The 22,606-nt window shown below is 37.2% G+C and overlaps 1 protein-coding gene across 1 annotated transcript; it reads right to left on the reverse strand.

Moving 5' to 3' along the window:
* Nucleotides 1-917: 917 nt before the first annotated feature.
* Nucleotides 918-21,940, reverse strand: LOC148944275 (uncharacterized). Its single transcript, XM_089099890.1, has 2 exons — nt 21,753-21,940; nt 918-1,302 (listed from the first exon to the last, which is right to left on the reverse strand). Exons 1-2 carry the CDS (start codon nt 21,938-21,940, stop codon nt 918-920), a joined length of 573 nt encoding a protein of 190 aa, XP_088956016.1.
* Between the last annotated feature and the right edge of the window lie 666 nt (nt 21,941-22,606).

Below are 22,606 nucleotides of genomic sequence, written 5' to 3' on the forward strand. Positions count from 1 at the left end.
AAAGGGGCTGTGCCCTCCTCAAAGCCTCACTCTTTACGCTAAAGTTTGACTTTCTTACAACTCTTTTTTTTTAAACAATAAAAACTTTAGCGTAAAGAGCGAGGCGTTGAGGAGGGCACAGCCCCTTTCATATACGGAATAATTTCTGTTCGTTTTAAGTTTTAATGTCGCTCCTTACTTTCAGTTTAATTTTTTTATTTTATTTAAAGGCTGCGAAAGCGGGGGGTTTTGGGGGCAGCAGCCCCCCAACTTTACCTCCTAATCCCTGTACGTTTTAAGGTTCGAACTTTTGACTCAGCCTCTTTAACTCTTTAGAAAACGTAGTTTTTTTCAAATAATGGCACAAAAAGGCTCAAGCCGGATCTAGTAATTATTAAGTTAGGTGTGGCCTACATTGTGAATGTAACGGTGGCTTACGATCGCGCCTCGGTATTCAATAGAGCAGCTGAAGAAAAGGTACAAAAGTACGGCGTACTTACTCCTGAGGATATGCCCTCTGGCTTAGGCAAAATTTCCAGGCTTGAGGTCGTTCCTTTTGTACTTGGGGCTCGGGGAGGTCGGAGAAGTTCCAACTCAAAGATTAACAAGATTCTTGGTATATCACATAGCTTCACCAAGGTTAACATCATCTGGGTAATTAAAGTGAGCTTATTCATTTTGAGGTTACATAGTAGCCTTCAGAGCCCACGAAACGGCAATGGTAACTATGCATTAACCCTCACCAGTAGAAGTGCTTTACGTCGTAGGAATTTAGTAGTATGTAATCAATTGAATGTGTGCTCCAGTAGTGTTGGCGTTGTTAACGCAGATGTATTGACCTATGCAGCTACGGCCCCAGGGCAGTCCAGGTAATGGGGGACTGACCAGGGGATGTCACGTGCGGCTAGTGCTCGTCGCGCGGGGGCTAGAGACTCGGGTTAAACCGCAACAACAGGTGATTTCGGTTTGCAAAAAATTCCTGGACGTTGGACGGATGGGGAGTTTGACTGGGGCGGTACATCTGTCAAATGATAACGCAGGTGTCCTAAGGCCAGCTCAGGGAGGACATAAACCTCCCGTAGAGCAAAAGGGCAAATGCTGGCTTGATCAAGACTTTCAGTACGAGTACGGACTGCGAAAGCACGGCCTATCGATCCTTTTGGCTTTAAGAGTTTTAAGCAAGAGGTGTCAGAAAAGTTACCACAGGGATAAGTGGCTTGTGGCGGCCAAGCGTTCATAGCGACGTCGCTTTTTGATCCTTCGATGTCGGCTCTTCCTATCATTGCCAAGCAGTACTTGCCAAGTGTAGGATTGTTCACCCACCTACAGGGAACGTGAGCTGGGTTTAGACCGTCGTGAGACTGGTTAGTTTTACCCTACAGACGTTCAAAGCCGTTGCTATAGTAATCCTGCGAAGTACGAGAGGAACCGCAGGTTCGGACATTTGGTTTTGCACTTGGTCGAACGGCCAATGGTGCGAGGCTACGTCCGTGTGATTATACCTGAAAGCCTCTGAAGGTAGAATCTGTGCTGGAGTTCACAACGGTACCGTGCGTTCGGACTCACTGGTGGCTAAACGTAACCTGGTCCTTTAGCTTTTAGCAATGGGTGCTAGTGCTTCGGAGCCAAGGTTCGGCAGTTGCTTGCCCTCGGGAGACGGCAATAAGGCATATTGTACTCAGATTTACTCTCCTAGTCAAGAATGTTTACAGCAAAACAAAAGGTGATTCACCGTTGTGAAAGTCCGTTGTGGTGGAAACTGGCGAGATGTACGTGCATCAGAGATATTATTATTCTCATCCTCATCAATTTTTATTATTATTTAAAGAGGGCCCGTCCCCCGAAAGTCACTTGAATGATTTTCAAGTGTTGGTCGTAAGGGAATATTGTGTATCCGGAGTAAAAAGGGTGAGGGCACCCGCACTTTAAATTGAATCAGGCAAATTGTATTAAGTGAAGTCTTTGGTTTTAGAGTCCAAGCGTTTTTCCCTGTGTTTTGAAAGGGAGAGTGTTCTTCAAAAAGAGGTCGAGGCCAGAGGCCTCGACCGAGTATATAGGACAAATATAGGACAATTTATGTCGTGGGAAGATGTTTTGAAATCCCCCGCCCCCCCCAACTCAAAATTTTCCTAAAATATACTTCAGAAGCTTTTTTAAATATTTGTAAAGCGCTAAGACATAGAGCGCTACAAACATCAGAATCGACTTTAGAGGATAGTTTATCTCGTGGGAAGATGTTTTTGAAATCCCCCCTCCCCCCAAACTAAAAATTTCCAAAATTCTACTCCAGAAGCTTTTTTAAATATTTGTAAAGCGCTAAGACATAGAGCGCTACAAACGTCAGAATCAACTTTAAAGGACAATTTATGTTATGGGAAGATTTTTTTGAAATCCCCCTTCCCCCAAACTCAAAATTTTACAAAATATTACTTTGGAAGTTTTTTTTAATATTCCTAAAGCGCTAAGACATAGAGCAGTAAAAACATCAGAATCAACAGGACAAATTATGTTATGGGAAGATATTCTTGAAATCCCCCTTCCTCCTAAATTCTAAATTTTCCAAAATTCTACTTCAGAAACTTTTTTAAATATTTGTAAAGTGCTAAGACATAGAGCGCTACAAACATCAGAATCGAATTTATAGGTATGTCATGGGAAGATGTTTTGAAATCCCCCTCCTCCCAAACTAAAAATTTTCCTAAATTCTACTTCAGAAGCTTTTTTAAATATTTGTAAAGCGCTAAGACATAGAGCGCTACAAACATCAAAATCGACTTTAGAGGACAATTTATGTCGTGGGAAGATGTTTTTGAAATCCCCCTTCGCCCCAAACTTAAAATTTTGTGAGATTCTAGCCTTCTTTTCCATGGAGGAATGGTGGTATCAATCGACTTTAAAGGACAATTTATGTTATGGGAAGATGTATTTTTTTATGTCAATGTAAGATGTTTTTGAAATACCCATTGCCCATTGAAATTTTTACAAAACAATTGGAGTCAAGCGCAGGACTGGTCTTGCTTTTGGGTTTTTGCATTTTGAGCTAGTCACTCCTGTGGACAGGTTAAACTGTCTGAAAAAAACAAACAAACTAGGAATTCCAGTACCAAGGTTTTACTACAAAATAAAGATTAGCTTAGCTAGAGATTACCTGAAATTAGTAAATGGGGAAAGTGGAAATTGTGTAATCCTTACTTTACAAAATTGGTATCATAAAAGAAAAAAATTAGGAATTTTATATAGATATCGTTAATTCCTGGTATCATGCAGGATTCGAACCATGGCACTTGCATTTGCATCGCCTTGGCTTCCTCCACTAGACCGATACCAGGTAGCAGTGATCAGTGTTTTCCAATACGTTGATGTAAATATATAGGAAACTGATATGAACTTAATTAACTTAAAAAATGTTTGTAAAAGAAAATTAACGGCCATATTAAACTTAAGATTAGAAAAAATAAAGGTAAGACTATAGTTTAGCTACTTTTTGCAATCTTGGAAGGGGGTTAGGTTAGGAAAATGAACCTTCCAGGTATGGGTCTACAGGTTAAAGTGTGTACCGGGAACGTGTTTTGAAGTACCTACTTCCACTCCGTCTCCCTCTAGAGGGTGGTGAACTTTGTGACCTTTAAAAATCTTTGTGTTATGAAAATGAAACCTTGCAAAACAGAACTTGTGCTCCAATGAGGTTCAAGAAAACTGTTTTTAACGTCACAACTTTGCTCAATTTCAATTTATAAGGGTTCAAAGATCATTTGCCAAATTTAGGAAGAAACCCATTGATGTGGTTTAGAATTCTAATCCAATAACGGGAACTGCATTTTCAGAACTAAAATTAGAGAAAAAGAAACTGGTAATTGAAAATTAAGGTAAATAATTGTAAACTGTTATAAGGTAAACTGTTTAGATGTGTCTGTTTAAATACTTTACCCCCACCCGACCATCTATTTGCAAAAACATAGCCCAAATTTGTTTTAAACTATTATATATTCATCATATTTTATTTCATTTACAATAACCAAACTTGACTTTTTAGAGAAGCCCGGATAATGGGATAGTACCACGTTGTTTCCTAGGTAGCGAAGGAAGCAGCAAATTGATGGACAGACATTATACATTCAGCAAAATCTTGGTGCAAAAACAAGTTTTTCATTGAGGAAGAAGTCATCAACTAACAGTTTGAAATACCAGAGGACCTGGATTATGTCTAGTTTTATTTATCCTTACAATTTTTTGCTACTTTTTTTTGTCTTGGATTGATATTTGCTTCATGAGTTGTCAATATCTGCAGCAGCATACTTTTGTTTTTATGCATTATATTTCCCTTTTATTTCGTCTCTTTCATTAAATTCGTCCAAAGAATTCAGATTTACTTCATTTACAAATCGCCACATTCAGCTACAGCTGCATTCGTTTACAAATCGGTTTATTTCACTAAAAATTTACAGAACAAAGAAGTTACGTCACCATCATTCCTCGCAAGGCTTCATGGTGTCGTAAATGGACCCTTGCCTAAACGAGACGAACCAATCTATTCTCCCCCTTTCCACACCGATAAGCCGCCTTACTTGGCATCAAACTATAACCCGTCAAATGCCGTATAAACATGTTTGCAAACAGCTTCGCGTTCTATTGCGATAGCACGTTTAACACGTTACATTTGTTTGCATTTTCTTTTTTTATAAAAATTAATTTAAAAAAAAATCTTTCCGAAAAATAAGTTTTTCAAAGAAAAGTAAAGGCCATTTTAAAGTTAAACTCAGGATATACAAATACCTGTTAAAATTCAAACTCAAAACGACCAGAAATTACTATTAAAGATTAAATGAAGCCCAAAAGGAACAGAAATTAAATAAACAATCATAGCAAAAAAACATACAACAAGTAATAATATAAATGAATAAATAGATCTTAAAGCGAGTAATGCTTAGATTCAATAAGAAAATCAAGCTTAAAACGAAAACAAATATTTTGCTATTAAAGTATAAATGAAACTTAAAACGAACAAAAATTAGATAAGAATCAATGCGAACAAACATACAATATATATTGATGTAAATGAATAAATAAATCTTAAAACGACTGAAACTTAAATTGAATATGCAAAGCAAGTTTGAATCGAATAAAAATAACTACAAACAAGAGTTTGGGTATCGCCTCACTGCAGAAGCCTAAAACCTACTGCGTCATTGGTGCTTTACTGAAAACGAATTATATTACAATGTGTAATTTACAAATGTTTTCTTTTATACTTAATATTGAAAATAAATATTAAAATTACAGTAAAATTTGGAACTGATGAGCTTTTAGCAATTAATGTCTTAAAACGAATTTTAAGAACTTCGTAAAACGAAGTTCTAGTGAACAAGAACTTTCAATTTTCAGTCAAATGTGACCTCTCCAAAGTTTATACGAGCATCCCTTCCATAAGAAATAATAGGAAGGATTTGGAGAATCCTTAAATTAGAACTCTTGCCCTGAGGGCTGTGGGGGAGTTGTAATCCTTAAAGACCTAATTTCCAGAGCTTAAAACTACGTTTAATAAAATGGCTGTCTCAAAATTTTGATTGGATGTGTTTGGGAAAAAGGTGGGCGTGAGAGGGGGGTTAGTTGCCCTCAAACCACTTTTGACTATTGAAAAGGGCACTAGCCCTTTGAATTTCCAATCGAATGAGCCTTTTTTGAAGTTTCTACGACAACGCCTTCTATAAAAACCTTATATGCCCCCAGGGCATAACTTAAAACCCTTGCCCTCAGGGTGGTGGGGGAGTGTCATCCTCAAAAATATATTTTCTATCTGCAAATCAACTATGCTGAACGAAATGGCTATCTCAAAATTTTGATTGGATGTGTTTGGGGGAATGATGGGCAAGGGGGGGGGGCTAGTTGCCCTCCAATCACTTTCGACTATTAAAAAGGACACTATCCCTTTGAATTTCCAATTCAAAGGACTTTGAATTTCCAATTCCAAGTTTCTACGACAACACCTTCTATAAAAACCTTTTATGCCCCCAGGTTTTATCTTAAAACCCTTGCCCTAAAGGTTTTGGGGGAGTGTCTGCCTCAAAAACATATTTTCCATCTGGAAATTAACTACGCTGAACAAAATGGCTATCTCAAAATTTTGATTGGATGTATTTGGGGAAATGATGGGTGTCGGGGGGGGGGGCTATTTGCACTCCAATCACTTTTGATTATTAAAAAGGGGCACTAGCCCTTTAATTTCCAATCAAATGAGCCTGTCTTGAAGTTTCTACGACAACGCCTTCTATAAAAACCTTATATGCCCCCAGGGCATAACTTAAAACCCTTGCCTTGAGGGTTGTGGGGGAGTGTCCTCCGCAAAAATATATTTTCTATCTGAAAATCAACTACGCTAAACAAAATGGCTATCTCAAAATTTTTATTGGATGTGTTTTGGGAAATGATGGGCGTGGGGGGGAGGGGGGCTAGTTATACTCCAATCACTTTCGACTATTAAAAAGGGCACTAGCCCTTTAATTTCCAATCGAATGAGCCTGTTTTGAAGTTTCTACGACAACGCCTTCTAGAAAAACCTTATATGCCCCCAGGGCGTAACTTAAAAACCCTTGCCCTGAGGGTTGTGGGGGAGTATCCTCCTCAAAATATATTTTCTATAAGGAAATCAACTACGCTGAACAAAATGGCTATCTCAAAATTTTGATTGGATGTTTTTGGGGGAATGATGGGCGTGGGGGGGGATGGTTGCCCTCCAATAATTTTTGACTATCAAAAAGGGCGCTAGCTCTTTAATTTCCAATCGAATGAGCTTTTTTTGAAGTTTCTACGACAACGCTTTCTATAAAAACCTTATATGCTCCAAGGGCGTAACTTAAAAACTTTGCCCTGAGGGTTGCGAGGGATCATCCTCCTCAAAAATATATTTTCTATCTTGAAATGAACTACGCTGAACAAAATGGCTATCTCAAAATTTTGATTGGATTTGTTTGGGGGAATGATGGGCGTGGGGGGGCTAGATGCCCTCCAATCACTTTTGACTATTAAAAAGGGCACTAGAACTCTTGATTTCCAATCAAATGAGCCCACTTTGAAGCTTCTACGACGACCCCTTCCATATGAAAAGCGACAATTATTGATATATGTCTTGCAATTTTTGTGAAATAATTTTCTGTGGTGGTATCATTCAATTTTCTACTGTTGAGGCAGTCTTAGAGTTGTATTATAACTATGGCATGTTATTGAGAAGCAGGAATTGTGATATTTGTTGCCAGATTTGCGTAAAATATAGAAATTCGTTCCGTTGCCAGAAGTCTAGGCTTATACCTATCCGAGGGGGCCGTGAATATTCTCAGGTAAAGTGTAATTTTTCAAAATCGGTCTATGACAAAACATGGATGGCTCGTTCACACCTTTCTGAGCTAGAAAATTTCCGTTTTTTGTTGATTTGGCTTCAAATACCGCCTCCAAGGGAGGATTTCATGATCAACAATGTTACTTGCTGTAAACAAACCTTTGTGGATTGGAGCCAGTTCTGCAGAGAGGTTTGTATGTACATATGTCATTCAAACTTCGCTCCTTTGGGAGGAGAAGGAGTCATTGTTGAGATAGATGAAGCCAAATTTGGGAAGCGTAAATATAATCGTGGTCAGATTGTCGCGGGTAAATGGGTATTTGGTGGAATAGTTCGAGGAACTGGTAATTCATTCATGGTTTCTGTGCCGGATAGAAGTAGTGCCACGTTGTTGGGAATTATCCAAAACCGAATCCTGCCAGGGGCAACAATTATCAGCGATTGTTGGAGGGCCTACGATTGCCTGGCTATCAGCATTTACGCGTCAACCGCAGCATATATTTTTTTTGACCCTGCAACAGGTGCTCACAGACAAAACATCAAAAGACACTGGCGGGAAGTTTGAGACAATATACCCAAATGTGGCAGAAGAGAAGAACATATGGAAGGATATCTGGCAGAGCACTATTTCAAAAAAAAAAATTCAATTTCCTCGAGAATGCACCATTTCATGAAACATATATTAGAGCTTTATAACCTCAACTAATTTGTTTTTTACGGGTATTATTTACTAATTCATGTTTAAAACATTGTAACAGAAAATTTGGCAATTTATGATATCTAACCCCATTTGTTCTTAAAGCAATTCAAATGTTTTTGGCCAAATAGTTTAGTGTAGCAATCTTCATTGTTGAAGCTACGAGACGTTATTAAAGTGTAAATAGGGAGGGGGAGAGAGGGGGCAGAATTACATATTTGACTATAGATTATTCGGTAATTGTGCATTATAAATAACAAACATATATAAACGCTATATTTGTTTTTTTTTTAATTCTAGTTAAATAATATAACAAATTACTAATATTCTTTTTTAGAGTTAAAAATATGTTCGATATATTGTCTGATTAGGGGGTGGGGGGTAAAGAATAGTATAGATTAAATATATAGCATAGCCTAGGTACCTTTTTCCCTCCCTAAACCCAAAACACAACAGATTAAAGATTGTAAATACAATAAAAAACCATGCTTTGCAATCCATTTATCAAGTAAAAATCCATTTGTCTAGTTTCCCTGCACAGTCTATAGCGGCGGGTTATTTATGATACACAAGTGCCAAAAAGTCTATATTTATTTTATTCATTTTTTTGGGGAAACCCCTTAACATTTTGAGTTGGGTAACCACATAAAACATATTCAAATAGCTTAATCCTATAATGTTGAAAAATTTTGCTTATCTTTTTTACATCCGCGATTTAAAATATGTAAAAAATGTTGGAACTTATATAAAAATTTTCTTTTGAGGGTGCAAAGGTTAGCTGAAACGAGATTTGACAGCGGGCGGGGGGGGTGGGGGAGGGCGGGGGTCAGCAACCTGGTCGCTGTGCCGCTGCTTCTACTAATCTAAACTGACAATTTTGTTGAAACGTGTTGCACCAGAATAATACTCTAAATTCTGGTTGATAAATTGCCTGTCTAACAAATTTGTCTAGACAGGCAATTTATCAACCAGATTTTAGAGTATTATTGTGGTGCAACACGTTGCAACGAAATTAACGAAATGAACTTAACAGATGCAAATATCCTAGTGTTGAGCCTACAAGGTTGACCCAACGATTCGGCTTGTTTAGTCACAGGTTGCATAAATTTAACTTTGGCAGAAATTTTGAGTTTGGGGGGAAGGGGGATTTTCAAAATATCTTCCCGTGATATAACGTGTCCTCTGAAGTCGATTCTGATGTTTTTAGCACTCTATCTATTAGTGCTTTAGAAATATTTTAAAGGCTTCTAAAATAGAATTTTGGAAAATTTTGAGTTTGGGGGGAAGGGGGATTTTAAAATCATCTTCCCATAACATAATTTATCCTCTAAAGTTGATTCTGATGTTTGTAGCGCTCTATGTCTTAGCGCTTTAGGAATATTTAAAAAAGCTTCGAAAGTAACATTCTGGAAAATTTTGAGTTTGGGGGAAGGGGGATTTCAAAAACATCTTCCCATAACATAATTTGTCCTCTGAAGGCGATTCCGATATTTGTAGCACTCTATGTCTTAGCGCTTTAGAAATATTTAAAAAAGCTTCTAAAGTAGAATTTTGGAAAATTTTGAGTTTGGGGGGAAGGGGGATTTTCAAAACCTCTTCCCGTGATATAGCATGTCCTCTGAAGTCGATTCTGATGTTTTTAGCACTCTATCTATTAGTGCTTTAGAAATATTTTAAAAGCTTCTAAAGAATAATTTTGGAAAATTTTGAGTTTGGGGGGAAGGGGGATTTCAAAAACATTTTCCCATAACATCAGTTATCCTCTAAAGTTGATTCTGATGTTTGTAGCGCTCTATGTCTTAGCGCTTTAGAAATATTTAAAAAAGCTTCGAAAGTAAAATTTTGAAAAATTTTGAGTTTGGGGGAAGGGGGATTTAAAAAACATCTTCCCATAACATTATTTGTCCTCTGAAGTCGATTCCGATATTTGTAGCGCTCTATGTCTTAGCGCTTTAGAAATATTATTTGAAAAAAAACTACGTTTTCTAAAGAGTTAAAGAGGCTGAGTCACAAGTTCGAACTTTAAAACGTACAGGGATTAGGGGGTACAGTTGGGGCTGCCACCCCCAACCCCCCCGCTTTTGCAGCCTTTAAATAAAAAAAACAAGTTTTTTAAACTGGAAGTAAGGAGCGACATTAAAACTTAAAACGAGCAAAAATTATTCCGTATATGAAAGCGGCTGTGCCCTCCTCAACGCCTCGCTCTTTACGCTAAAGTTTTTATTGTTTAAAAAAAAGAGTTGTAAGAAGGTCAAACTTTAGCGTAAAGAGCGAGGCGTTGAGGAGGGCACAGCCCCTTTCATATACGGAATAATTTCTGTTCGTTTTAAGTTTTAATGTCGCTCCTTACTTTCAGTTTAAAATTTTTTTCTTTTATTTAGAGGTTGCGAAAGCAGGGGGTTTGGGGGGAGGAAGCCCCCCAACTATACCTTCTAATCCCTGTACGTTTTAAGGTTCGAACTTTTGACTCAGCTTCTTTAACTCTTTAGAAAACGTAGTTTTTTTCAAATAATATTTCTAAAGCGCTAAGATATAGAGCGCTACAAATATCTGAATCGGCTTCAGAGGGATAATTGTGTTAATGTAAGATGTGTTATTAATCCCCCTTCCCCCACGCTAAAATATTTCCCAAATTTTACTTTCAACTTCTTTTTAAATGGTACCAAGGAGCAAAGACCTCGAGTATTGAGAATAGAAGAATCGCATGCCGGGGATAAATTATTGTCTTGAACTATGTTTTTGGAATCCCCTTCCCCCCAAACTCAAAATTCTCTAAAATTCTACTTTAGAAGCTTTTAAAATATTTCTAAAGCACTAATAGATAGAGTGCTAAAAACATCAGAATCGACTTCAGAGGACACGTTATATCACGGGAAGAGGTTTAGAAAATCCCCCTTCCCCCCAAACTCAAAATTTTCCCAAATTCTACTTTAGAAGCTTTTAAAATATTTGTAAAGCACTAATACATAGAGTGCTAAAAACATCATAATAGACTTCAGAGGGCACATTATATCATTGGAAAATGTTCTTAAAATCCCCCTTCCCCCCAAACTCAAAATTTTACAAAATTCTACTTTGGAAGTTTTTGTTAGTATTTCCAAATCTCTAAGACATCGAGCGCTTTAGACATCATAATCAAAATCAGATGACTATTTATGTTATTGCAAAATACTCTTTCAATCCCCCTTCCCCCCACACTCAGAATTTCCAAAATTCTACTTCAGAAGCTTTTTAAAAATTTCTAAGTAACTAATAGATAGAGCATTACAGACATCAGAATGGACTTTAGAGGACAATTTATGTCATGGGAAGATGTTTTTGAAATCCCCCTTCCCCCAAACTAAAAATTTTCCAAAATTTTACTTTCTAAGCTTTTTTAAATATTTCTAAAGTGCTAAGACATAGAGCGCTACAAACATCAGAATCAACTTTAGAGGATAATTTATGTCATGGGAAGATGTTTTTGAAATCCCCCTTTCCCCCAAACTCAAAATTATCTAAAATTCTACTTTATAAGCTTTTTTAAATATTTATTCATCACTATTACATAGTGTGCTACAAATGTCAGAATGGACTTTTGAGGACAATTTATGTCATGGGAAGATGTTTTTGAAATCCCACTTCCCCCAAACTAAAAATTTTCCAAAGTTTTACTTTCGAAGCTTTTTTAAATATTTGTAAAGTACTAAGACATAGAGCACTACAAACATCAGAATCAACTTTAGAGGATAAATTATGTTATGGGAAGATTTTTTTTAAATCACCCTTCCCCCTAAACTCAAAATTTTCCAAGATTCTTCTTTAGAAGCTTTTAAAATATTTCTAAAGCACTAATAGATAGAGTGCTAAAAACATCAGAATCGACTTCAGAGGACACGTTATATCACGGGAAGAGGTTTTTAAAATCCCCCTTCACCCCAAACTCAAAATTTTCCAAAATTCTACTTTAGAAGCTTTTTTAAATATTTATAAAGCGCTAAGACATAGAGCGCTAAAAATATCGGAATCGACTTCAGAGGACAAATTATGTTATGGGAAGATGTTTTTGAAATCCCCCTTCCCCCAAAATCAAAATTTTCCAAAATTTTACTTTCGAAGCTTTTTTAAATATTTCTAAAGCGCTAAGACATAGAGCGCTACAAACATCAGAATCAACTTTAGGGGGTAATTTATGTTAGGGGAAGATGTTTTTGAAATCCCCCTTCCCCCCAAACTCAAAATTTTCCAAAATTCTACTTTAGAAGCTTTTAAAATATTTCTAAAGCACTAATAGATAGAGTGCTAAAAACATCAGAATCGACTTCAGAGGATACGTTATATCACGGGAAGAGTTTTTGAAAATCCCCCTTCCCCCCAAACTCAAAATTTCTGCCAAAGTTAAATTTATGCAACCTGTGACTAAACAAGCCGAATCGTTGGGTCAACCATGTAGGCTCAACACAAGGATATTTACATCTGTTAAGTTCATTTTGTTAATTTCCTTGCAACGTGTTTCACCAGAATAATACTCTAAAATCTGGTTGATAAATTGCCTGTCTAGACAAATTTGTTAGACAGGCAATTTATCAACCAGATTTTAGAGTATTATTCTGGTGCAACACGTTGCAACGAAATGGTCAGCTTAGATTAGTATAAGCAGGGGCACCGCGAGCAGGTTGCTGAACACCGCCCCCGCCCTCCCCCTCCTCCCGCTATCAAATCTCCTTTCAGCTAACCTTTGCACCCTCGAAAGAAAATTTTTATATAAGTTCCAACATTTTTTACATATTTTAAATCGCGGATGTAAAAAGAAAAGCAAAATTTTTCAACATTATAGGATTAAGCTTTTTGAATATGTTTTATGTGGTTACCCAACTCAAAATTTTAAGGGGTTCCCAAAAAAAATAAACAAATCGAATATAGATTATTTGGGACTTGGGTATTATAAATAACCCACCACTAGAAACTGTGCAGGGAAACTAGACAAATGGATTTTTGCTTGATAAATGGATTGCAAAGCGTGATTTCTCATCGAGTTTATAATATTTAATCTGTTGTTTTTTTAGGTTTAGCGAGGGGCAAAAGTACCTAGGTTAGGTTATGTACTTAATATATGCTATGATCTACCCCCACCCCCTAATGTGCAAATATATAGCCCAAATTTGTTTCTAAACTATTATATTTTCATCCTATTTTATTTTATTTCATTAGCAGTAACCAAACTTAACTTCTTTTGTGTATAGTGGTGGGTTATTTATAATGCAAAAGTACCAAATAATCTATAGTTAAATATGTACTTCTGCCCCCTCTCTCCCCCTCCCTATTTACACTTCAATAACGTCTTGTAGCTTCAAGAATGAAGATTGCTACACTAAACTATTTGGACAAAAACAGTTGAATTGCTTTAAGAACGAATGGGGTTAAATACCGTAAATTGCCAAATTTTCTGTTACAATGTTTTAAACATTAATTAGTAAATAATACCCATAAAAAAACAAATTAGTTGGGGTTATAAAGCTCCGATATATGTTTCATGAAATGGGGCATTCTCGAGGAGATTGAATATTTTTTTTTGAAATAGTGCTCTGCCAGAAATCCTTCCATATGTTCTTCTCTTCTGCCATATCTGGGTATATTGTCTCGAACGTCACGCCAGTGTCTTTCGGTGTTTTGTGTGTGAGCACCTGTTGCAAGGTCAACAAAATTTATGCTGCGGTTGACGCGTAAATGCTGATAGCCCTGGCTAGCCAGGCAATCGTAGGCCCTCAAACAGTCGCTGATAATTGTTCTCCCTGGCAGGATTCGGTTTTGGATAATTCCCAACAACGTGGCACTACTTCTATCCGGCACAGAAACCATGAATGAATTACCAGTGCCTCGAACTATTCCCCCAAATACCCATTTACCCGCGACAATCCGACCACGATTATATTTACGCTTCCCAAATTTGGCTTCATCTATTTCAAAAATGACTCCTTCTCCTCCCAAAGGAGCGAAGTTTGAATGACATATGTACATACAAACCTCTCTACAGAACTGGCTCCAATCCACAAAGGTTTGTTTACAGCAAGTATCATTGTTGATCATGAAGTCCTCCCTTGGAGGTGGTATTTGAAGCCAAATCATCAAAAAACGGAAGTTTTCTAGCTCAGAAAGGTGTGCGCCATGTTTTGTCATAGATCGATTTTGAAAAATTACACTTTACCTGAGAATATTAACGGCACCTTCGGATAGGTATAAGCCTAGACTTCTGGCAACGCAACGAATTTTTATATTTTACGCAAATCTGGCCACAAATATCACAATTCCTGCTTCTCAATAACATGCCATGGTTATAATACAACTCTAAGACTGCCTCAACAGTAGAAAATTGAATGATACCACCACAGAAATTTATTTCACAAAAATTGCAAGACATATCTCAATAATTGTCGCACTTCATATGGAAGGGGTCGTCGTAGAAGCTTCAAAGCGGGCTTATTTGATTGGAAATCGAGAGTTCCAGTGCCCTTTTTAATAGTCAAAAATGATTGGAGGGCAACTAGCCCCCCCCACGCCCATCATTCCCCCAAACACATTTAATCAAAATTTTGAGATAGCCATTTTGTTCAGCGTAGTTGATTTCCAAATAGAAAATATACTTTTGAGGAGGATACTCCCCCACAACCCTCAGGGCAAGGGTTTTAAGTTATGCCCTGGGGGGCATATAAGGTTTTTATAGAAGGCGTTGTCGTAGAAACTTCAAAACAGGCTCATTCAATTGGAAATTAAAGAGTTAGTGCCCTTTTTAATAGTCGAAAGTGATTGGAGTGTAAATAGCCCCCCCCCACGCCCCTAATTTCCCCAAACACATCCAATCAAAATTTTCAGATAGCCATTTTGCTCAGCGTAGTTGATTTCCAGACAGAAAATATATTTTTGAGGAGGAAACTCCCCCAAAACCCTCAGGGCAAGGGTTTTAAGTTTTGCCCTGGGGGCATAAAAGGTTTTTATAGAAGGTGTTATCGTAGAAACTTCAAAACAGGCTCATTCGATTGGAAATTAAAGGGCTAGTGCCCTTTTTAATAGTCGAAAATGATTGGAGGGCAACTAGCCCCCCCCACGCCCATTATTCCCCTAAAAAAATCCAATCAAAATTTTGAGATAGCCATTTTGTTCAGCGTAGTTGATTTTCAGATAGAAAATATATTTTTGAGGAGGAAACTCCCCAACAACCCTCAGGGCAAGGGTTTTAAGTTATGCCCTGGGGGGCATATAAGGTTTTTATAGAAAGCGTTATCGTAGAAACTTCAAAACAGGCTTATTCAATTGGAAATTAAAGAGCTAGTGCCCTTTTTAATAGTCGAAAGTGATTGGAGTGTAAATCGCCCCCCTCCTCCCCATGCCCATCATTTCCCCAAACACATCCAATCAAAATTTTGAGATAGCCATTTTGTTCAGCGTAGTTGATTTCCAGATAGAAAATATATTTTTGAGGAGGAGACTCCCCCACAACCCTCAGGGCACGGGTTTTAAGTTATGCCCTTGGGGCATATAAGGTTTTTATAGAAGGTGTTGTCGTTGAAACTTCAAAACAGGCTCATTCGATTGGAAATTAAAGGGTTAGTGCCCTTTTTAATAGTCAAAAATGATTGGAGGGCAACTAGCCCCCCCCACGCCAATCATTCCCCCAAACACATCCAAGCAAAATTTTGAGATAGCCATTTTGTTCAGCGTAGTTTATTTCCAGATAGAAAATTTATTTTGAGGAGGATACTCCCTCACAACCCTCAGGGCAAGGGTTTTAAGTTATGCCCTGGGGGCATATAAGGTTTTTGTAGAAGGTGGTGTCATAGAAACTTCAAAACAGGCTCATTCGCTTGGAAATTAAAGGGCTAGTGCCCTTTGTAATAGTCGAAAGTGATTGGAGTGTAACTAGCCCCCCTCCCCCCCTACACCCATCATTTCCCAAAACACATCCAATAAAAATTTTGAGATTGCCATTTGGTTTAGCGTAGTTGATTTTCAGATAGAAAATATATTTTTGCGGAGGACACTCCCCCACAACCCTCAAGGCAAGGGTTTTAAGTTATGCCCTGGGGGCACATAAGGTTTTTATAGAAGGCGTTGTCGTAGAAACTTCAAGACAGGCTCATTTGATTGGAAATTAAAGGGCTAGTGCCCCTTTTTAATAATCAAAAGTGATTGGAGTGAAAATAGCCCCCCCCCCTGACGCCCATCATTTCCCCAAACACATCCAATCAAAATTTTGAGATTGCCATTTTGTTCAGCGTAGTTGATTTCCAGATGGAAAATATGTTTTTGAGGCGGACACTCCCCCAAAACCTTTAGGGCCAGGGTTTTAAGATAAAACCTGGGGGCATATAAGGTTTTTATAGAAGGCGTTGTCGTAGAAACTACAAAAAAGGCTCATTTGATTGGAAATTCAAAGGGATAGTGTCCTTTTTAATAGTCAAAAGTGATTGGAGGGCAACTAGTCCCCCCCCCCACGCCCATCTTTCCCCCAAACACATCCAATCAAAATTTTGAGATAGCTATTTCGTTCAGCATAGTTGATTTCCAGATAGAAAATATATTTTTGAGGAGGACAATCCCCCACAACCCTCAGGGCAAGGGTTTTAAGTTATGCCCTGAGGGCATATAAGGTTTTTATAGAAGGCGGTGTCGTAGAAACTTCAAAAAAGGCTCATTCGATTGGAAATTCAAAGGGCTGGTGCCCTTTTTAATAGTCAAAAGTGATTTGAGGGCAACTAACCCCCCTCTCACGCCCACCTTTTTCCCAAACACATCCAATCAAAATTTTGAGACAGCCATTTTATTAAACGTAGTTTTAAGTTCTGGAAATTGGGTCTTTGAGGATTACAACTCCCCCACAGCCCTCAGGGCAAGAGTTGTAATTTAAGGATTCTCCAAATCCTTCCTATTATTTCTTATGGAAGGGATGCTCGTATAAACTTTGGAGAGGTCACATTTGACTGAAAATTGAAAGTTCTTCTTCACTAGAACTTTGTTTTACGAATTTCTTAAAATTAGTTTTAAGACATTAATTGCTAAAAGCTCATCAGTTCCAAATTTTACTGTAATTTTAATATTTATTTTCAATATTAAGTACAAAAGAAAACATTTGTAAATTACACATTGTAATATAATTCGTTTTCAGTAAAGCGCCAATGACGCAGTAGGTTTTAGGCTTCTGCAGTGAGGCGATACCCAAACTCTTGTTTGTAGTTATTTTTATTCGATTCAAACTTGCTTTGCATATTCAATTTAAGTTTCAGTCGTTTTAAGATTTATTTATTCATTTACATCAATATATATTGTATGTTTGTTCGCATTGATTGTTATCTAATTTCTGTTCGTTTTAAGTTTCATTTATAATTTAATAGCAAAATATTTGTTTTCGTTTTAAGCTTGATTTTCATATTCAATCTCAACATTACTCACTTTAAGATCTATTTATTCATTTATATTATTAGTTGTTGTATGTTTTTTGCTATGATTGTTTATTTAATTTTTGTTCGTTTTGGGTTTCATTTATTCTTTAATAGTAATTGCTGGTCGTTTTTAGTTTGAATTTTAACAGGTATTTTTATCTCCTGAGTTTAACTTTAAAATGGCCTTTACTTTTCTTTGAAAAACTTATTTTTCGGAAAGATTTTTTTAATTAATTTTTATAAGAAAAAGAAAATGCAAACAAATGTAACGTGTTAAACGTGCTATCGCAATAGAACGCGAAGCTGTTTGCAAACACGTTTATACGGCATTTGACGGGTTATAGTTTGATGCCAAGTAAGTCGGCTTATCGGTGTGGAAAGGGGGAGAATAGATTGGTTCGTCTCGTTTAGGCAAGGGTCCATTTACGACGCCATGAAGCCTTGCGAGGAATGATGGTGACGTAACTTCTTTGTTCTGTAAAGTTTTAGTGAAAACAAAATGGTGCTGAATGTGGCGATTTGTAAATGAAGTAAATCTGAATTCTTTGGACGAATTTAATGAAAGAGACGAAATAAAAGGGAAACATAATGCCTAAAAACAAAAGTATGCTGCTGCAGATATTGACAACTCATGAAGCAAATATCAATCCAAGACATAAAAAGTAGCAAAAAATTGTAAGGATAAATAAAGCTAGACATAATCCAGGTCCTCTGGGATTTCAAACTGTTAGTTGATGACTTCTTCCTCAATGAAAAACTTGTTTTTGCACCAAGATTTTGCTGAATGTATATTGTCTGTCCATCAATTTGCTGCTTCTTTCGCTACCTAGGAAACAACGTGGGACTATCCCATTATCCGGGCTTCTCTAAAAAGTCAAGTTTGGTTATTGCAAATAAAATAAAATATGATGAATATATAATAGTTTAAAACAAATTTGGGCTATGTTTTTGCAAATAGAGGGTGGGGTGGGGGTAAAGTGTTTAAACAGACACATCTAAACAGTTAACTTATAACAGTTTACAATTATTTACCTTAATTTTCAATTACCAGTTTCTTTTTCTCTAATTTTAGTTCTGAAAATGCAGTTCCCGTTATTTGATTAGAATTCTAAACCACATCAATGGGTTTCTTCCTAAATTTGGCAAATGATCTTTGAACCCTTATAAATTGAAATTGAGCAAAGTTGTGACGTTAAAAACAGTTTTCTTGAACCTCATTGGAGCACAAGTTCTGTTTTGCAAGGTTTCATTTTCATAACACAAAGATTTTTAAAGGTCAACAAAGGTCACCACCCTCTAGAGGGAGACGGAATGGAAGTAGTTACTTCAAAACACGTTCCCTGTACACACTTTAACCTGTAGACCCATACCTGGAAGGTTCATTTTCCTAACCTAACCCCTTTCCAAGATTGCAAAAAGTAGCTAAACTATAGTCTTACCTTTATTTTTTCTAATCTTAAGTTTAATATGGCCGTTAATTTTCTTTGAGAAACTTTTTTTAAGTTAATTAAATGCATATAAGTTTCCAATATATTTACATCAAAGTATTGGAAAATACTGATTACCATTATCTGGTATCGCTCTAGTGGAGGAAGCCAAGGCGATACAAATGAAAGTGTCAAGGTTCGAATCCAGTATGATACCAGGAATTTCTATATGTATATAAAATTTCTAATTTTTTTCTTTTATGATACCAATTTTGTAAAGTAAGGATTACACACTTTCCACTTTCCCCATTTACTGATTTCAGGTAATCTCCAGCTAAGCTAATCTTTATTTTGTAGTAAAACCTTGGTACTGGAATTCCTAGTTTGTTTGTTTTTTTCAGACAGTTTAACCTGTCCACAGGAGTGACTAGCTCAAAATGCAAAAACCCAAAAGCAAGACCAGTCCTGCGCTTGACTCCAATTGTTTTGTCAAAATTTCAATGGGCAATGGGTATTTCAAAAACATCTTCCATTGACATACAAAAAAAACATCTTCCCATAACATAAATTGTCCTTTAAAGTCGAATGATACCACCATCCCTCCATGAAAAAGAAGGCTAGAATATTACAAAATTTTAAGTTTGGGGCAAAGGGGGATTTCAAAAACATCTTCCCACGACATAAATTGTCCTCTAAAGTCGAATTTGATGTTTGTAGCGCTTTATGTCTTAGCGCTATACAAATATTTAAAAAACCTTCTAAAGTAGAATTTTGGAAAATTTTGAGTTTGGGGGGAGGGGGATTTCAAAACATCTTCCCATGACATAAATTGTCCTCTAAAGTCGATTCTGATGTTTGTAGCGCTCTATGTCTTAGCACTTTACAAATATTTAAGAAAGCTTCTAAAGTAGAATTTTGGAAAATTTAGAATTTAGGAGGAAGGGGGATTTCAAGAACATCTTCCCATAACATAATTTGTCCTGTTGATTCTGATGTTTTTACTGCTCTATGTCTTAGCGCTTTAGGAATATTAAAAAAAAACTTCCAAAGTAAAATTTTGTAAAATTTTGAGTTTGGGGGAAGGGGGATTTCAAAAATATCTTCCCATAACATAAATTGTCCTTTAAAGTCGATTCTGACGTTTGTAGCGCTCGATGTCTTAGCGCTTTACAAATATTTAAAAAAGCTTCTGGAGTAGAATTTTGGAAATTTTTAGGTTGGGAGGAGGGGGAATTCAAAAACATCTTCCCATGAGATAAATTGTCCTCTAAAGTCAATTCTGATGTTTTACAGATATTTAAAAAAGCTTCTGAAGTAGAATTTAGAAAAATTTTGAGTTTGGGGGGAGGGGGATTTCAAAACATCTTCCCATGACATAAATTGTCCTATATTTGTCCTATATACTCGGTCGAGGCCTCTGGCCTCGACCTCTTTTTGAAGAACACTCTCCCTTTCAAAACACAGGGAAACACGCTTGGACTCCAAAACCAAAGACTTCACTTAATACAATTTGCCTTATTCAATTTAAAGTGCGGGTGCCCTCACCCTTTTTACTCTTGATACACCCTAGTCCCCTACGAACAACACGTGAAATTCATTCAAGTGAAGTTGGGGAAATTGCCCGCTGGCTAGACAAATCTCCCGGTCGTAGGCTTATTCACAGCAGATCGCAGTGTCAATTACTGATCTACCGTTTACAACACCCCAGCCGGTACCCAAGTCGTCTACAAGTGATTTTGGCATTCAACCTTATGGAATATTTGATTTATTCGACGATGAAGCTGCCCTGTCACCGTCTACTGAGGGCAAGCAACCGCCAAACCTTGGCTCCGAAGCACTAGCACCCATTGCTAAAAGCTAAAGGACAAGGTTACGTTTACCAGGTTGCAATGTGCATGGCATGCAATGTGTTTGCTACAATATTTTTCACCACAACTAATGAAATTTTAATATATTAATCTTATTAACAATATATGTGTTATTCTACTGGTGTCTGGCTGGAAGTTATGAACACGTCACACTAGTCAGAGCTACAGTTCCAAAAGATCTTGAAAATATCTTAGCTGATAAATTACCGGTAATAATTCAGGTTCTTATTGGTGTTTGTTATCATTTTGCTTTCTAAGCTCATATCAGTATTTTTTTCAGCCTAGAAACTAAATTTCGTTACGGTCCTTTGGTCTTTAACCTGCTTGTTCAGTATTCGGTCCTTAAACCTGCTTCATCGAGCAGGTTTAACGCTTCAAATTTGGTACTTACTTATAGGCAGAATCTTCTTCGGATATCACGATCATTCAGTTTATCAGTGTTGAACTGTTTGTGTGTTGTGAAGTTGGTTTTTGGTTTCTGAGCTTTCAGTTTAATTCTTACTTCGGCTATCAGCAAGATGTGATCTGAATTCCCGTCCGCTCCTTGAAATCCTCTCACGTCGAGCAGGCTACTTCTCCAGCGTCTTGAAAGAAGGAAATGATCGATTTGGTTTTTTGTCCGGCCGTTGGGGGACACCCACGAGTACTTGTGAATCGTTTTATGTTCGAACATACTGCCGCCTACCACCAAGTCATTGCTTAGGAAATAGTCAATTAGGAATGCACTGTTTCCATCCATGTCTCCGATGCCATGTGGGCCCAGAACTTAAGGGCAGTACTGACGATCTGCACCGACTTTAGCATTTAGATCGCCAAAAACAAAGATTATATCGTGCCTGGGAACGTATTTGGTGACCGATTGTAGCATCTTGTAGAAAGCATCTTTTTCCTCATCATCAGCTTCGTTGGTCGGAGATTAGCAGGCGATGATGGTCATTTTGTATCATTAGATACGAAACGAGCTATCAATATACGTTCGCTAACTGGCGTCCTATTCGCCATTGCTTTGAGTGCAAGTGGTGACATCATAATTGCTACATCAGCGTAATGGACGGAAGGGTGTACACTAAATGCCATAGCAAACCATCATCGAGTTTCTCTAATCCATTTCCAGTCCACCTTATTTCAGTGAGAACGAGGATATCGATGAGGTATTGTCTCATCTCTTCAATAACGTGTTCTGTCTTGTATATCTGGTTCATCGTTCTCACATTCCAAAAACCCATCTTTATGTGTTATTTTGGAGTCAAAAATCGGTTCCGGGGGCATGCGGGGGTCGTTATCTGGGGGGGGGGGGGGCGATGCATCCGAGGCTGTTGTAGGCATTTCAGTTGCAGGTGTTTTCCCCTGAAAGTTGCCCCTTGGGGTCCCGGGTTTGGGTTGCAAACCCACAGCCCAACCCTCCTCATTTAACAGACTTGGGATTGTCATGTTCCCCTGACCTCAGTGAGGCTAGGTTCCTTACATGGTTGAGTTAAAACTGGGAAGATGTTCTTTTTCTCTCTATATATATCCAAATTTAGGCAAAAAGATCATCTTCAAGAAAAATAAGCATAACATAAAAACTAACTTACAAAAAATTTAAAACTAGCTTAAGGAATAAATAATTTTGACATCCAAAAAACAACAAATTTTTAAGACTTTCATCATTTAAAGGGTTTTTTCTTTTAAAATTATATTGTTTTTAGTCTAGTCTAATCATCAGAAAAGGTACTTAAATATATATAAATGTAGTTTTTACAATAAATGATAGTTCCGATTTATACCTCAATAATATCACTTACTTTGGTAGTAATTTATTCTAATACATGAGTTGCATGATTCCGTTTGTACGATATTAACTATTTTCGGTCTTATAAATACTGGAAACTTATTTGTTACAATTCTTGTTC

This window comes from Artemia sp. Qi Xiang Cuo, chromosome 14 (assembly GCF_049724085.1).
Source record: "Artemia sp. Qi Xiang Cuo chromosome 14, ASM4972408v1, whole genome shotgun sequence".
Classification (NCBI taxonomy): Eukaryota; Metazoa; Arthropoda; class Branchiopoda; order Anostraca; family Artemiidae; genus Artemia; species Artemia sp. Qi Xiang Cuo.